General features: G+C 44.2%; 1 protein-coding gene across 1 annotated transcript in view; it reads right to left on the bottom strand.

Moving 5' to 3' along the window:
* Window positions 1-12,561, bottom strand: part of LOC144790753 (uncharacterized) — a 752,701-nt gene that overhangs the window by 77,431 nt on the left and 662,709 nt on the right. Inside the window, exon 22 of the mRNA XM_078665457.1 lies at window positions 5,557-5,685. Within this exon, the coding sequence (XP_078521583.1) occupies window positions 5,557-5,685 (129 nt within the window). The remainder of the gene's footprint in view (window positions 1-5,556; window positions 5,686-12,561) is intronic.

Below are 12,561 nucleotides of genomic sequence, written 5' to 3'. Positions count from 1 at the left end.
GTAGCCGTATAATGATGGGTTTTTCTTAGCCTATGACTGTTTCATGTTTCTGATCGGTGTAAAGTGAATTAAATTAACCCAATATTTCTTCGATTAACCAGTAGCATAGGAAGTGTGTCAGTGGCTGTTTGTTCTGTAAAATACAGCAATAATCCAGTTTGAATGGACCTCTTAAGACTCAGGGCCCTGGTGCACTGCACCTGTTGCATCAATGGAGGCTACATCCCTGCAAGTAAATACTTTATTTTCAGATCATGCTGCTCATAAAAATAAACACAAATACCAAACTTTGACCACTGTTTCCAGCCTGTACAATCAGAAAATATACACTAAAACCAAGAAATATTTTCATCTGCAGGCACATAAAACAGGCCCTTGGATCTGCACTGCATCAGAAAAAAGAGGATGCAACAGCTCCTGTCATGCAAACATTGAGTGCCTGTTGGAAAATGGCCCTCTCTAAAGGGTCACCCAAACCTTTTGTCTTCTTCCTCCCCTTTTCTTGACCTTTGTTTTTGTTGGCTTCAAGACTCTGAGGACTTTACCACTGCTAAGCAGTGCCATAGGGCATTTGCTCTCTCCTCTAAATATGCAAACATTGGCTCATGCCTAATTTGGCATATTTAATTTACTTATAAGTCCCTAGTACAGTGCACTACATAGACCCAGGACCTGTAAATGAAATACTACTTGTGGGCCTGTAGCACTGATAGTGCCAACCACACAAGTAGCACTTTAAACATGTCCCAGGCTTGCAACTGCAGAGCATGTGTGTGCAGTTTACACTGCTACTTTGACTTGCCAAGCCTAAAACGCCATTTTATTACAAATAAGTCACCCGTACGTTAGGCTCTAGGTAGCCCATAGGGCAGGGTGCTGTCTTAAGAAACGGAAGGAAGTGTATTTTTAGATTTTCCATGTCCTGGTGGTGAAAACCGCCTAAATTAGTTTTTTGCTACTGTGAGGCCTACTCCTCTTGTAAGTTACCATTGGGAATTCCTTACTATTATTTAAACTGTAATTCCTGATCAGTTAGGAGTAGCTGTGTCATGCTTTATATCTTTGGAATGGTAATGATAAATCCTCTTTATTGGTAAAGTTGGATTTAACATTACTATTCTAGCAATGCCTTTTAGAAAGTGGGCATTTCTCTGCTGTTACAGCTCTGTGTGCCTGCAGCCTGTCACCAATGCAAGTCTGGGGTGGGTGACAGCTTCACTTTGTGCATTCCCTCTAGACAGCCACAAACAAAGGAATGTTAGGTGTTCGTGGGCGCTTATTTGCATTCTGAAGGCCCAACCGGGGCAGGAAGGGAGGGAGGAGCTGACACTTGCACCAGAATGGGTAGTGTCCTGTCCCAACAGAAAGGGCTGATTACCCCACATTGATAGTCTAGAGCGAGGGCTGGGAATATAAATAAAAAGGCACAACTGAGTATAAGTACTAGGTCTCTGACCCCTCCAAATCAGACACTTCTGGACCTACAACTGTGCTGCATCAAGGACTGACACTCTGCTGGACTGCTATCCTTGAAGGCTTGCTTTTCTGAAGTACTGCCCTGCTGTTTGCTGCTCTCTGACCCTGCTCAGGAGAGCTGGATTCTGCCTTGCAACTGAAGTGATTTTCACTGGCTTGCTGGTTTGCCTCATGTTGCTTGAGCCTCAGGGATATTGAAGTCTCTACACCTGCTCCTGTGCATGGAATGAATGAATGAATACATTTATTTGCGTGGTTACTCAAAACTATTACAATAAAACAAAGTAAAAAAGAGCACTACGTTTTTCAAAGATAAACATTTTAAAAGATAGACAGTGTAATTAAAATCTAAGGATCTAAAATTCAAAGGTCTTTAAATCCAAGATAGCTTTTTGAACTCAGCCAACAGTTGTACATGCTCCAATCAAGCTAAACAGTTAGTACAAGATGATAGGTAACCTCGGCGCAAGTGCTTTCCTGATCACTTAACAGGGAGTGTCCATCAGCTTCGTATGAGTCAGTTGTACAAATTTGCCAAACATAGCCATGTGCTTCACTATGTCCAGTGTATAGAGTTGATGGACTGCCTCCTTTACAGTTCGAGTGCCCAGCTGTAGCAATATGGGCCGAAGGTAAAGTCTGCGAGCTAGGCGCAAGGCCGGGCAGCAAAGTAGAATGTGGGCCAAAGATTCACATTTATATTTGCAGAGCCGGCACTCCATGATCGCCGTTCTTGTCGACCCGGTGGGGTATAATTCTTTAAGGGGGAGAGGGTGTAATCTGAGCGCTAAGATCCTGTGTAAGGCTTGCTTCCACACGGCCTGCGTAAGATGAAGTTTGGGGTTATACTCTGTATGTGGGAGGCTTTGGGACTCGTGGAAGCCTCTTGTTACCAGCAATTCCATGTCGAAGGTGCGAGAGCAAAGACAAACTTGTTTTTTTATTGTGCTTTTGATGGCAGTGTACTTGACTGTCTTGGGGTCCCAGTTCTCTATTGCAAGTTTCAAAAGGTCTTTGGCAGCAGCGAGACTGGCTGACCAGGGATTGCCGAGTTCCATAAAAATGCTTTTTATGGCAGCCTGTGCATGGTTCATTGGAAGTGGACACAGATTCTTGCACCAGAGAAATCAACGCATCTCCAGTCTGAGTGTATCATAACCGGAACACTGACCCAGTTGCGGGTGTAGAATTGGCACATCACACTCGGAACTGCTGCATCGCATCTGGACCTGCCACTTCAGAGCCAACACATTGCTGCAACTGCATCGCCCTTCAGCATGGATTTCCCCAGCACATTGTGTTCAGAACCGCTACATTTGGAAACAGTGCTTCGCTCAACGGACCGGACGTATCACTGCCATTGCGTGAAGAAAGTCAAAGCATCACTTAAACTACAAGCTCAACATCGACACATTGCTTGTCTGCACCTCACATATCGCTGTTGCAACCAGGGTCAAGATAATCTGTACCCCGGGCCTTCGTGGCTCTTGTCGCTGGCCTGTGCTCCATCACGGTTGGCCTGAACTGTTGACTTTGCTCCCGTGCAGCGCGACTAGAACACCCCCATTGGCGCTTATCCTTGCCAGCCTCTATCCTCAAAGAAGCTACATAACCCACTGGGCAGATTACACAATTTTAAGTATTCTGCGTTTGAATTTCGTCCTTTAGGGATGACTGGGTAAAGTGACTACTATAAAATTGACATATTTCATATTATCAGTTTTTGTAAAATTGTATGTTTTTGAGTATGATTTTTGTGAATCAATTAGTTGTGAAAAACAGACTCAGAAGGAACACTCTAACGTTATTATCATTCAGTGAATTGTGGAAAAAATGTACCCAAGCTGATCACCTTTAAGAGTGCCCTTGTGTCAAACTTGTGTAGCATGAAATAGAAATTACAAACAATCTTTTTACCAACCTTTCATCGCACCTGGATACATGCAGCATTATTGTTGTTGACCTTTGTGGGGCTCGTGACAGGAACATATCGTGAGTTACCAAAGTCATGTTTGGACTATGTTACTTTATAGTCAAATTTGCAAAGCAGCTCTCACAGCTTCTGAAATCTGCTCTCTACAGTTCATTCCTGTACTTCAAGCAGATTACAGTTTTTCCTGTTACTCACAAACTATTCCACCAGTACTCCTGGAAGATTCTGACAGTCTGGGGGGTCAATTCACAATTAGTTTACAGCGAGTATGTGTGACTCTCTTTTGGTTTACTCCAGACTTTCAAAAGTATTCCTATGGACATATTGTCCTCAAAGCAAATTTTCCAACAGGTGGAAAATCTGCAAGTATATGTGAAAATGTGCGTTAGCATTTAACATATTTTTTCCCAACTGGAAAAATATCTTTAGTCAGTAGAATTCTCTTCCACAATATGGACTTTGGGGGCTGCCAGTTCATTGTTAATTTGGAAAAGCCTATTACTTGAATGGTTTTACATTAATTTTCATTTTAGGAAACTATTTGCAAAATGTTTGCAAATATCCACAATTCTCGAAGTTTATGGGCGTTCGTTAGATTTATCTCCTACACACACTAAAATTGTTTATCTGCTGGGACTCTAAATTTACAAGTGACAATTCTGCTACACTGATGAACAGCCCACCAAGGTCGTTCGCCGGTTTCTTGAAAAATTACACTATTCTTGATTCTTTGAAATAGGATATGCAATTTCTACATGTAAACCCCTTTTACCACACTCAAATTTCAGTATAGTGCCTCGTATTTCGGGCAAGCAAACACTTAACTAAAACAGGAATTGACAGCTGGTTGTTTACCATTTCCTTTTGGACACATTAGAAATGGGTAAAGTACTTGATGGTTTGCAAAAATGCAATGTATGATTATATTTGGAAACCTGCTTTAGACTTGTTTCTTTTATGCTACTGCGATCATGTTGATTGTTGTACTTATTTTCTTTCTACCCCTTCTTGCAGTTACTGGTGTCTGACAAAATTTGCTATGTTTCATTTCTAAGTCCTGGCAGAGTTCGCGGAGTTCCGCGGAACTCCACGAGGCGCAAAAGAATCCTCTGCTGCGCTACGCTGGGCTCCGTGAGCAGCGGAGTCCATTAGATAAATGCCATTTGTGGTGATTTTCAGTGCCAGGTGCTTGTCCACACTGTGCAATCATTGCAAACGGCACCATGCACAGCGCAAGTGGGCGCTGCTTCCTTTCTGCTGTTCGAGTAAATTTTTACTCAAGCGACATCTTTCGCAACACAAACGGACGGTTTCTCAATGCTAGCAGTCGCCAGCATAAGCGACCACTCACAATGATAAATCTGACAGCCCGCGTTGAGAAATCTCGCCGGGAGGATGATTTTCCATGCTCACATTTGCCAACTTGATGTTGACGATCACGAACTAGGAAAAATCTCGCCGAGAGGTGGATTTTCCTTGCTCGAGCTCGCCAACTTGTCGTTGATGAACCAGAGCGAGGAAAAAACTCTGCTACGTGAAGCCGAGTTTTTCGGAACTCCGCGAGCTCTGCCATAACACGGATTGTGGAAAACTACGCAAACGCTGCGAGCGGAGCAGAGTTCACCGCCCAGACTTATTTTTTTCTGCTTTCTGCTTCCTAATTCATAAATGCAACAAAAAGTGTATTAAAAAAATTAAGCACGCCTGTCCAGCTCTTTAGTATAAAGCTCACATTTTGCTATCCTGATTCTAGTTCTGCAGCATGGGCCAAACAAAAGCTGATGTTTGATAGATTTTGTGTCACCCAACATTTTACACAGCTCAGACCAATCGTCTGCGATTCATGATGCTTGGGAGAAGACTTGGCTAGAAAAGATTTACTCAACAAACACACAATGCAATTAATGAACAGTCAAACTTCAAGCAAAGTCTTTCTTGCTGCCAATAAACACAAATTAAATAGAAAAACATAAGGAAAAGTGATCACTTGCAAATGTTCAAGAAGAAAAGAATTGTCAACAGACACCAATCTGCGTCTTAAATCTGACAGACTTAAGATTGCCCTAACCGTAATAAATAATTATTTTCCACTCTAATGTGAGAGGAAGCGAGGGTGATGAATACTCACGTTTTTCTGTTCTACTTACGTTTATTACATGTTGGCCCCATCCAGCCAGGAGGGCACTGACATATTCCTGTTATATGATTACAAGGGGCATTGTTCTCACAGTAACACATCTGGTGACACTCGAGTCCAAAAAATCCATCGGGGCAAACTGGATGCAACATGAACAGAGTTTGGGAAAGGAGGTCATTGACTAATTTTGTGAAAAGTACTTTGCACAGGCTAATAAACAGTTCATAGATTATGCATTTTCTCTTTTGTTTCTGCAAATGTAAGATGTGTGAGTGTCCATGTTCTTATATCACATGAGTTTTATGTACATGAAAGCTCCTGCAAATGTATATTTTTAGTCACACATTGGCAAGGAATTGCCACATATTCAGGGTGAGATGACTGAATGATTACCATGTGCATGTTGTCTGCCACAGTTTAAGGTAATCTCTTGTGGAGGTCATTCACATTGGCATTTTTTTTTTAGAAAGTGATGTGGTGTTTATGTTTATGGCTTCATAAGTGCAAGGCTGCCCGAAGGCTTCCCAGCGCTGAGGAGAAAGTGCAGTTAGGGAGCAGAAGTTATCATCGAAAGAGCCATGTTTTGAGTTTTTTCCTAAAGGCCAGTTCAACTGTTAGCAGTCGCATTTTTTTGGGTAGAGAGTTCCAAAGACTAGGAGTCAGATGTGAAAAAGATCTACCTCCCTTCTACAGGCGTAGCGATGGAAATATTTGCGCTAAGCGCGAATATCTCCAAAACCTAACGCCTGCTCAGACCACTTCTAAGCCTGTATATCCAATGGGAGGTGGATATTCAGGCAAAGTTTCCAGCGATATTCACGCATTTCGCCGCTATCGCCGGACATTTTATCGCTTTAGAGATAAACGTTGCTAATAGCACATTATCTCTGCAATAAAATCCGGCGATAAAAAAAATGTCGCTAAGCTTATTTAGCGATAAATATCGCTAGTTGTTGATAATATGCCTCTTGGTTCCCTATTCTTATCAGGATGTCAGGTGTTCTCTCTGCTTAGTTTTTACTTTTGAGGGGATATTCAAGGATATTGAAGTAGACGTCTCGTTCACTTATCTTGACATGCTTCATCATCTGCACCTATCCACACCCTGGTAAGATGGTACTACCAGGGCGGACTTAACCATAGGTGGAAATGGGAATTCTTAGATAAAACAAACTGGATGAGCAGAAGCCCAGAAAAGTGAAGAATTAAAAATACCTCAAGGTATACCCAAAGGTTTTACTATATTAGGAGGGTACCTGGGGTATTAATAAAAACATGAGAGTGGAGGGTTCTATTGAAAAACAATTATTAAATTGCACCCTCGTCTTGATGCTAACTTGTCTCGGCCCTCGCTGTGAGCCCAATCGGGTCTGGGGCCTTCGTCATGTCTGTTTCGTATACACAAAGGTTTTACTTTATTAGGAGGGTACCTCGCAGGACGTAGGTAATTCTAAGGTGCCTGCTCTTTGTTGAAAGTGTGACTACAAGACGGCACCATCTCACATGTACCGCATGACCCTCGATGAGACATACTAGAGGAAAATCCTCTGGAAACAAAGAAGCAAGACAGGTGAGAGCATTATGCCTCACAAGTGTGCATGCACAAATAAGGGCAGGGACACCGACGAGTCAGCCCTGATGAAGGCCCCAGCAGAAAGAACACCTGACATCCTGATAAGATTAGGGAACTGAATGTATTCCCTTAAAAATCTCTGAATAATCAGTTGCTTGTGTGTGTGAAGTTCGACAGTGGGAGAGTGCAACTGATTTCACTATCTCTTGCTCTCCGTTAGTGATCATAAATTGACAAATTTATCAGTGAAACTCATCCAATTATCGATAATGGAATTAATGCTCATCGATTTAATAGATCTTTGACTTTCCTCAACATAGTCAGATAATTAAGATGCAACAGGTCTGCGAAAATTGAGGTGACAAAAAATCCGAAGTAGCATACTGGATGATTAAAAGCCAGCTGTTGTTGCAAACATGAAGGAATTTATCTCACCTATGCCCTGAACAACAAAACTTTCCATTTTAAGGGGTTAGGGCCACATGTATCAAGCCTTTTTGAGGTCACAAACGGGACGATTTGCAGAATCAGCCCGTTTGTGAATTTATGCAATCGCAATTTTTTGTGATTAACCTAAATTGCGAATGCAAATAGGGAATCGCAATTTGCGATTCCCTTATGCACATGTGAGAAGCCTTTTACAAAATGCGAACTGTGCATTTAGGAACACTAATTACCATCTACTTCAAGGAGATGGTAACCATGTGCAATTTTTGAGAAATGCAAAAAAAATACATTTTTCAAATGGCCATTTTGCGCACACATGCGGCTAGGGCATGTGTGCACTTTACATGTGCACAATTAACATTTTGGGATTGCTTCAGGAGGGCCTTAGGCCAGAGGGCACCCTTGGCTTTGGAGTCTCTATTTTGCAATTATTAATTAGGTAATTGCAAATTAGCTAATGCATAACCATTCTCACCTAAGGGCCTTTTGGCCCATAGGAACGAATGGAGTCATATTACCTAATAGCAATTCGCTATTTACTGAATCATTATTACGAAATAATGAGAAATCGCTAAATCTTTGGCGATTCCTACATACTTAGCATTTTGAGATTCCCAAATAGCGATCCACTAAAAATTGCTATTTGAGAATCGCAAACGCTCTTTTAATACATCTGGCCCTTAAACTTGTAACCACTCACCGCGGTAAATTCTTGAATTATGTTGAGCGCCTCTTTGAATTTTTATCGGCTTTGAAATATAATGTGGTCAGCAAAAAGCTTAATTTTTGACAAACATCAAGCACCCCACAAAGTTACAAGGGGTGTAGCAACCTCTTCTCTCAAGTTCACAAGGTCAAGTGCATAGAATTGTAGTGGGTTGTACTGATGTCTCAGGTTCATAGGTTGACATAGGCCTTTGGTATCGTCTGCACAAACTTCACCCTCTTATAATGCAGGCAGTCTTAGATCTTTCACATTCAAACCAGGTCATCTGGCTGAAGCTCCTCATGTCTCCTTAGTGGTGAAGAATGGGTGATCCAAGAAACCACCGAAACACTGAGCCGACAGTCATTTTAAAGGACATTTTATTTAAAAGCTTTTGTTTATTTTGCATATATTGTGAAAGTCTTTTTGGATAAAGTATTGAATATGCTACTTACCAGTATGCATCTGTTCTTGGCATGTAGGGCTGCTAACATTCATATCTTATGCATAGATCGCCGCCTAGTGTTGGGTCCGGATGATTGCACATTGTTGTCCTGGAAGAGTCTTCGAAGTATCACGAGATAGGTGGCTCCTCCCCTGGACTACAGTGCGCATGGGCATCGACTCCATCCCCAGATTGTTTTTAGCCATTGTGGTAGAGATGGAGTGAAATAGTGTAAAGGATGTCCATGCTAATGATGAATGCAAGAGAGTATCTGCAGCCGCTACGGGCACCGGGGAGGAGGGCGGGCGATATGAATGTTAGCAGCCCTACATGCCAAGAACAGATGCATACTGGTAAGTAGCATATTCAGTTCGAGGCATGTGGGCTGCTAAATTCATATCTTATGCATAGAATACACAGCAGTCCCTCCATCAAGGGCGGTTGCCCGTGCCAGCTGCAGAAGCTTGAAAAAGTGTCTTAAGAACAGCCTGTCCTACAGCTGCCTGCTGTTTGGAATGCACATCTACACAGTAATGTTTGGTAAATGTGTGTGGTGTAGACCATGTGGCTGCTCTACAAATGTCTTCCAAGGGAATGTTCCCCAGGAAAGCCATGGAGGCCCCCAATTTGCGTGTGGAGTGCGCCTTTGGGGGTATTGTTAAAGTACGTTTAGCCTTTTGATAACAGATTTGAATGCACATAACAATCCATCTGGCTATTCCTCCTTTGGAAATGGGGTTGCCTTTGTGCTGTGCTGAGAAGGCAACAAAAAGTTGTTGTGTCTTCCTAAAGTGTTGTGTTCTGTCAATGTAGTACATTAACGCCCTCCTAACGTCTAACGTATGAAGCATTCTTTCTGCTACTGTTTGTGGGTTTTGGAAGAATGCAGGCAGGTCAATAGTTTGGTTGATATGAAACTGTGACACCACCTTAGGAAGGAATTTGGGGTTAGTGCGGAGCACTACCCTGTTGGAATGTATTTGGATGAATGGCTCTTGGATTGTGAGCGCCTGCAGCTCACTAACACGTCTGAGCGATGTGATAGCAATGAGAAAAGCCACTTTCCATGTTAGAAACTGAATTTCGCAGGAGTGCAGTGGCTCAAAAGGTGGGCCCATCAGCCTAGTGAGGACCACATTGAGGTTCCAAACTGGAGCTGGTGGTGTTCTTGGAGGAATGACTCGCTTCAGTCCCTCTAGGAAGGCTTTAATGGCAGGCACCCTGAAAACAGAGAGGTGTTGCCTATTCTGGAGATAAGCCGCTATGGCGGATAAATGTATCCGAATTGAAGCGTACGCTAGATTGCATTTGTAAAGATGTAACAAATAGCAGATGATGTTAGGAATGGATGCATCTAGCGGGTTGATATTGTTGTCTGTACAGTAAATGACAAACCGCTTCCATTTTGCTGCATAGCAAGCTCTGGTCGTGGGCTTCCTTGCCTCCCGGATGATGTCCATGCATTATGGAGGCAGGTTGAGGTAGCCAAATTCTAAGACTTCAGGAGCCAGATCGCCAGATTGAGCTGTTGCAGATCTGGATGCTGAATGTCGCCATGGTTCTGCGTCAAGAGCCTGGACGTGAGATGCAGCCTTTGATGCGGTACCACGGAAAGTTCTAGAAACGTGGTGTACCATGGTTGGCGTGCCCATGTTGGAGCAACCAGGATGAGAGTCATCGAGTGTTGCTGTAGCTTTCTTGCCACCAGCGGAATGAGAGGCGCTGGGGGAAAAGCGTAAGCAAATTTGCCTGACTAGTTCATCCATATCGCATTCCCCTGCGATTCCGGGTGAGGGAACCTGGCGGCAAAGCGTTGGCATTTTGCGTTTGCCCTTGTGGCAAACAGGTCTATCTCTGGATGACCCCACTGCTGGAAGTACGGGTGGAGTACTGATGGATGTATCTCCCACTCGTGCATTTGATGGCTGTATCTGCTGAGCAGATCCGCCATCTGATTGTCCTTACCTGGGAGGTGTTCCGCCATGAGAAAAATGTTCCTCTGAATGGCCCACTTCCACATGCTCTGAGCCAGATGAGACAGCTGTGGTGAGTGAGTACCTCCCTGTTTTTGGATGTAGTACATGGCTGTCATGTTGTCCGTCCGGATCAACACGAGTTTGTTGCACAAATGTACTGTGAAGGACTTTATCACCATGAAGATTGCCATCAATTCCAGGTAGTTGATGTGCAACTTCTGTTGCTGGGTGGAGCACAGTCCCTGCACAGTGTACTTGGAGAGATGCGTCCGTTGTTAGGATTATCTGTGGCACTGGCTCTTGGAACGGTCGTCCCTTGCAAAGGTTGTGTGGATTCCACCAATGCAGAGAGTTGTATGCCCGACCGGTCACCAACACTAGGTCTGTCAGTTGTCCCCGAGCCTGTGTCCACTGATTTGCCAAGCATTCTTGGAGCGGACGCATGTGCAACCTCGCGTGCGGGACTATGAAGATGCAGGAGGCCATCATGCCTATCAACTGCATGAACACTCTCGCTGGCAGGGAGTGTTGCGGTCTGAACTTTTGGATCAGCGACTGAATGCTGTTGATTCTGACTGGGTTTGGCTGAGCCATAGCAGTCAGGGTGTTTATTGTTGCGCCCAGATACTGCCGCACATGGTGTGGTTGAAGGTGCGACTTTGGGTAGTTGAGCGAGAACCCCAGACTGTGAAGGAGTTGAATAGTGTGGGACATGTCTGCGGCGCACTGTTGTTACGACTTTGCTTGAACAAGCTAGTTGTCTAGGTACGGGTAGACATGTATATTCTGTCTCCTGAGGTGCGCCGCCACTGTCGCCAGACACTTTGTAAACACTCTGGGGGCAGTAGTCACCCCGAAGGGTAGGAATTTGAACTGATAGTGCCTGTTTTGAATGGTGAACCTGAGGTATTTTCTGTGAGATGGGTGGAGTGGGATGTGGAAATAAGCATCCTTGAGGTCCAAGGTTGCTAGGAAGTCCCCTTGATTGAGCAGGGGAAGAATTTGTTGCAGTGTCAGCATGTGAAAGTGTTCTGACAGTATGTACATGTTGAGGGGGCGTAGATCCAGAATAGGTCTGAGGGATCCGTCCTTTTTTGGGATGAGGAAGTACAGGGAATAGACCCCCGTGCCTTCCTCTTCCACTGGTACGAGCTCGATTGCGCCTTTTTGCAGCATCACCAGGACTTCCTGCTGCAATAAGTGCAAGTGCTCTGCCGACATAGGCCGGTGTCTTGGGGGAATGTTGGGAGGAGTGGATGTTAACTCCAAACAGTAACCGTACTGGATAAGTTTTCTCACCCACCTGTCCGTGGTGATGGATGTCCAGACTGGCAGGAACTGCTGGAGTCTCCCCCGGACAGGTGTAGTATGGTCGGGGGGCAGTGACAGAGAGTCACTGTTTGTTGGCGGCAGAGGAACGGGAGTTGTTGTTCCCTCTGCCTCTGCCCTTGGCACTGTTACCTCTGTAACCCCCTCTACCCTGCTTGGGGTACGAGGATTGTGCACCAGCCTTTGTGAATTGTGTTTGTTGACCCAAGTGTCCTCTGGTAACACCACGTGCACCTGAGCGACGAAAAGTGCTGCCCCTGAATTGTTGTGACTGAAGCGCCCCCATGGACTTAGCAGTCTCGTTGTCCTTCTTAATCTTTTCAAGGGTGGTGTCTACATCTGGACCAAACAGTCTGTCAGGATTGACGGGCTGGTTGAGTATTGTAGTTTGAATGTCAGGCTTAAATCCAGATATACGAAGCCAAGCTTGTCGCCTTAACATGACGCTAGTGTTTATTCCCCTTGCCGCTGTATCTGCCACATCAAGTGCACACTTTATTGCAGCGTTTGAGATAAGCTTTCCCTCTTGTATGAGCATT

The sequence above is a fragment of the Lissotriton helveticus genome, chromosome 11 (assembly GCF_964261635.1).
Source record: "Lissotriton helveticus chromosome 11, aLisHel1.1, whole genome shotgun sequence".
Lineage (NCBI taxonomy): Eukaryota > Metazoa > Chordata > Amphibia > Caudata > Salamandridae > Lissotriton > Lissotriton helveticus.
This window is presented reverse-complemented; position numbering and strand designations above follow the sequence as displayed.